Source organism: Panicum hallii, chromosome 7, assembly GCF_002211085.1.
Source record: "Panicum hallii strain FIL2 chromosome 7, PHallii_v3.1, whole genome shotgun sequence".
NCBI lineage: Eukaryota > Viridiplantae > Streptophyta > Magnoliopsida > Poales > Poaceae > Panicum > Panicum hallii.
Genome location: NC_038048.1, coordinates 28,703,970 through 28,708,765, shown reverse-complemented (window position 1 = coordinate 28,708,765; position 4,796 = coordinate 28,703,970). Strand labels below are relative to the sequence as shown.

At 43.4% G+C, this 4,796-nt stretch overlaps 1 protein-coding gene across 1 annotated transcript; it reads right to left on the bottom strand.

The window, feature by feature from the left end:
- Positions 1-2,707: 2,707 nt before the first annotated feature.
- LOC112900038 (50S ribosomal protein L27-like) lies at positions 2,708-3,913 on the bottom strand. Its single transcript, XM_025968738.1, has 3 exons — positions 3,667-3,913; positions 3,457-3,578; positions 2,708-3,258 (listed from the first exon to the last, which is right to left on the bottom strand). Exons 1-3 carry the CDS (start codon positions 3,743-3,745, stop codon positions 3,019-3,021), a joined length of 441 nt encoding a protein of 146 aa, XP_025824523.1. The 5' UTR covers positions 3,746-3,913; the 3' UTR covers positions 2,708-3,018.
- Positions 3,914-4,796: the final 883 nt, after the last annotated feature.

The following is a 4,796-nucleotide window of genomic DNA, read 5'->3' as shown; positions in this document are numbered from 1 at the left end:
GGAAATCATACCCAATTGTGCCACATATCGGCTCACATGTTCGATAGAACTAGAACCTTTTGCCCCACTGAATTTGGTAAACTCGAGGAGCCGATATTTAGGCGGCAATGGGATTAGATCATAATCGCTTGGATACGGCTTAGTATAGCCGATTGCTCTCCTTTTTGGTAATATGCCAAACTGATCCCTCAGGATGGCGCTGATTTGCTCCACTGTTTGTGACCCAGGGGCCGAGTGCATACTGTCGTGACTCGGCCTGGTAGCATAAGTTGCCAACCACGCTTGTTTGTCCGCGTCGGCTCCAGAAACCCCTCCAACTACCTTCTGCGCAGCATGTACCGAGTTATTGCTGTCCGGTATGTATGCACACATGTAACCATATGGAATTTCCTTGGGTGGCTCGCTGAAGAACTGGTGATCCATGGGATCACCTCCCACTTTATAAACCACATAAGCTGGAGCGCCATGTGATTCTGCAGCTGCAAGTGCATAAGGCAATGGAGGTCTGGTCTGGAACGGCAATTCTCCCTTATGACTGCCCAAAGTAGGCCCAGTTGGAGAATGCTGATGCTTCAGAATTTCTTGGACCACTCGCAAGGCTACACGCTCGAAAGCGTTGACCAAACTTTCAGAATATCGGTGCAATGAATGAGCCACCGCATAATTTACCTCCTGCCGCAAAGCTCTGGTACGATCTTCAGAAGGGGTAGACAGATCTACTCCATCAAGAACACCCTCAGGTGAAAACCCTCTCCACCTGACACCATGGTTGCGAGTCCTTTCAAAAGAGCCGATGAGGTCGGCTTCAAATTGAGCCTTGATTTCGTCGTATCTTTGCTTATGCTCGGCAGAGAGCTCTTCATAAGTGATTGGATCGTCTCTTGCCATTCTGCCGTCCGCGGCTGATGAAGCCAACGGTGGTGATGATGTCGATGAAGATGGTGATGACGAAGTTGATGAAGATGGTCCCACTGGGCGTGCCAGAATGTGTTGTCGATCGAAACCCACCGGCGAGCAACGACAGGCAACACGAGAAGCCGGGAGGCTTCCGGGACGGCTGGTGGGCCCCGATCCCTCGGTCAATGGCCCAGCAATCTGGCACACACCCTGGCTTAGAGTCGCTAAGCGTGCCACCTGATCCTGCACCCGATCAGGAAGGTGTGACGTATTAAATTCCTGTAAGCACAGACACTTGTAAAGGTTAGTCCGAGCCGTGATCGGCTCATCGCTCCTCCCCGGTATCGGCTATGAAGAGCCGATTGCATCAGTACCGGATCGGATCTTTGGGACAGACAATATATATATATAATAATAAAACAGATCTTGCTTAATGAATGTCAATCTAATCCAATCTACGATAACTAAGCCTCACTGCACGATCGGAACATCCTACACGTGATTGAGCCTAACGAATACGCAAAAGCATCGAAACAAACAACCTAAACAGAGATCCTAAAAACAACCCAAGAGCCGATTCCTAGAGAAACCTCTACTCAAGCTACGATTCGATACTAAACGTATTGCCGGAACTTTCAACTCGTTTGCAAGGCCTAATCGTGCACATATCGAGCTAAATCTCTAATAGATAGAAACTAGCCATAACAGATTGGATCTATTAATAAAAACGAAGCAAGATGCAACCACCGCATCCATGATCGAACACGATGATTGCGAAGCGCACATGAGCAACGAACAGAGCAGGATCAGGACATAAAGAAATTAACGTTACCCTATGCGCGCTATGATAACTAGTGCTACTCGCCATCTACAAGGCTTCAGAACGAGCAAGACATGAAACGAACGAGCAAGGGTAATGCTGCCCCGATCACGCAGAGCATGATCGGGACCGCATGGCACTTACCCGATGAAAACCCTGGAACAGGGGAGGCGATGCGCCGTGAGTTGTTGATGAACGATCTCTCTTTCTTGTTTATTCATGGTACATATTTATAGTCCGTAGACTTGTTCTCTTTAACTAACCCTAACCCAACACGACACGAATCTTAACTGTTTATTCCTAAATTACACGGCCTTTCTGGCCTCAATCACCCGCACAGGGTCCGATTCGCAGGCTTCTCGTGCTTGTCTTCTTGGCCCATCTTGCTCCATGGCCCACTTCCGGCCTGGTCAAATTATGGCGATAACACTTTCTAAAGTAAATTGAGCAAGCTAGTTAGAATGTTAGATTTGAGGATGGAACTCAAGGCCAAGCTCAATCGTAGCCTCTGCCCTGTCCATTTCATATTATCCATGTCGGCGTTGGTATATATGTATATAATGGTGGAGGAAAATCTACCAGAAGTAAGCATATCTTGTACATCATGATCCTAGAAGGGATCTTGCTCTACCAGAACCCACGTGGATGTTACGGTAGAATTTTTAATCTATTTTAGACGCGTGCTAGGGTGCAGTGTGTCTACTTATCCTCCGGATAGAGGGGAGCAAGAAGAAGGAAGCGCATAGAGAGATGACACAATCCTTTCCCTACAGAGTTTACAGTTTTCTTATCCCTCTTAGCGCTGGAATTTTTCTTTGCTATTAAATTCCTTGGTTTCCAAAAGGGGCAGAAAAGCTCAAAGATGGACTTCCTACAGGTTTTGAGAGGAGGCCTTTTTTATTTTAGGTTTATATATATAGGAACAATGTGGAGAATTTTCTAAAGAAAATTGCTAGCACCTTGTCAATTTACAAACATTTTCACTCGTCATTTGACCTCTAGTTGAACGCTCATGGTTCCAAAAAATGCACCAAATGACAAAATTCCGGTCCACAAGTAATCAACACTTCCACAGACATGAAACTAACCAACATTGCATCTCAAAGAAACTGATGTTAAAAAGGAACATTAATCAAGCTGAAATTTCTGCTCCTCACTGAAGCTACTTATAGCAGCATTTCTTGCTCGCAAGCATCTTTGCTGCAACAAGTTGCATTGTGTAATGAGAGGCACTTGGTGGTGCTGATGACAAGCACAGGAGCGGCGAATCCGCTGGAAGAGCATAAGCAACTGCATGGTCCCTACAACTGTGCATCCAGGTCAGCTGCAGTAGTCGAGCCACTGGCGTAGACAGGGTGGAGCACATGACCAGCCATAGGGTCAACATGAACCCATTTCCTGCCAGTCAGCTTGTTGCGCTCGAACCGAACATGGCCTTCCTTCAGGCAGAAGAGAGTGTGATCCTTGCCCATGCCAACATAGTCCCCAGGGTGGAAGCGCGATCCTCTTTGGCGAACAATGATGTTTCCTGGTTCCACTTTCTGGAAAGTTAACACAAATGTACATAGTCAATTAACAGACTAATAGCATCAGATCAATTCCTATGCATGATAGTTATTCAGAAAACAAGTATCAATATGGCACCTAAAGGCTCCAAATGGTAGCAATTTTGATGCAACTAAGAAAGTTATTCCGAATCCCATCAATGTCATGGAGTAAGAATTATAGAAAGGGTGTACCTCTCCACCGAACTTCTTGACACCCAGGTATTTGGGATTGGAGTCACGGCCATTTTTTGTCGATCCAGCAGTCTTCTTGGTGGCCCAGCGTCTAAACACCAAGCTCATTCCTCCAGAAGATTCTGGAATCGAGAATATCTCAGGCAGGTAAAATACTTGTTCAGAATGGAAGAAAAGTACGAGTCACACCAACTGCACAGACGTTATCACCTGTTGCGCTAGCATACACTGAAGCATTTGAGATCAGTCCTTTGACATTCACTCTCCGGAAAACCGATGAGAAAGCCATTTTGCTTGCCACGAGCCACCTGCAGTCATGAATGATTTTGTTAAACTAGTCTATACACAAACATGACAGTATCGGATAAGAAATCTAAGTACAGCCAGGCATCGTCAGATTTCCAACTTCGTCAACTGCAGTCATTTTGGTGCTTTGGTTTTAGTCTGTTATCAAGCCTAAGTCTAAGCCTGTAATGTCAAAACTAGGTTCCCCACTCAACTACAATAAACTGATTCTTGGTAGTTCTTGTATTTACTGTTTTTCATTTGCACGACTCTTTTTGATGTCAGAAAATGCAGCGAGCAAGGCATTCAAAACACAGGGCATATTGAGAAACTGCAAAGATGATTGCATGTCTATCTTCCATTTCACCAAGAAAGGAACAACAAATTAATGAATCATAAGCTCCTGAATATATAAATTATTGATAATATGTTTGTAAAAGACTGGACTATTTTGAAAAAAAAGAGATTAGTATACTGTTTCTTTCAATACTGGAATTTGTTAAGATGGCTGGGTAGTACAAAGTTGTAACATATTTGGAATGACAATGACAGAAAAATAATAAACATAGTTCATAGTAATTTTGGCAGACATCAATGATAAAGCTTCATTATTAATGAACAATAATACAACATAGAGGGTAGACGTAATATAGAAAGGCAGCAGCCTATAAGAATGCATTTTGAGCTGAAAGTTCTCACTTAGTACTAAATCTGCAAAAGCTTTTTTCATACAGAACAACAGCTTTTGCTGGGATAGATCCGCAAGTTTTCTTCTGTAACAACAAATATTTTCATATTCTTGATATGATCTAGTAAAATGAAATCAAATTTATGAAATCAAATTTGTGCAAGAAGTAAATATTAAATACACAAATTAAAAAACTAATGTTTCATAACACCATAACCTCCCCCCGAGCTGTATGCGTAGTTTTGCACGTTTTGAACAGTTATATTGGGACAAGTTTAAGGTGATTCAAAATCAGTACCAGCTGTTTAGAATTAAGAGCGAAAACCAAGAACATGTTAACCAATTTCATTGACTAAGCACATCTTGT

What these genes read in the sequence shown, in the direction of transcription:
- LOC112900038 (XM_025968738.1), bottom strand. Translation starts at nt 3,745, where the DNA reads ATGGCTTTCTCATCGGTTTTCCGGAGAGTGAATGTCAAAGGACTGATC. An exon ending in AGTGTATGCTAGCGCAACAG is followed by an intron (nt 3,579 to 3,666) that starts GTGATAACGTCT and finishes TCTCGATTCCAG; the next exon opens with AATCTTCTGGAGGAATGAGC. An exon ending in TCAAGAAGTTCGGTGGAGAG is followed by an intron (nt 3,259 to 3,456) that starts GTACACCCTTTC and finishes TTAACTTTCCAG; the next exon opens with AAAGTGGAACCAGGAAACAT.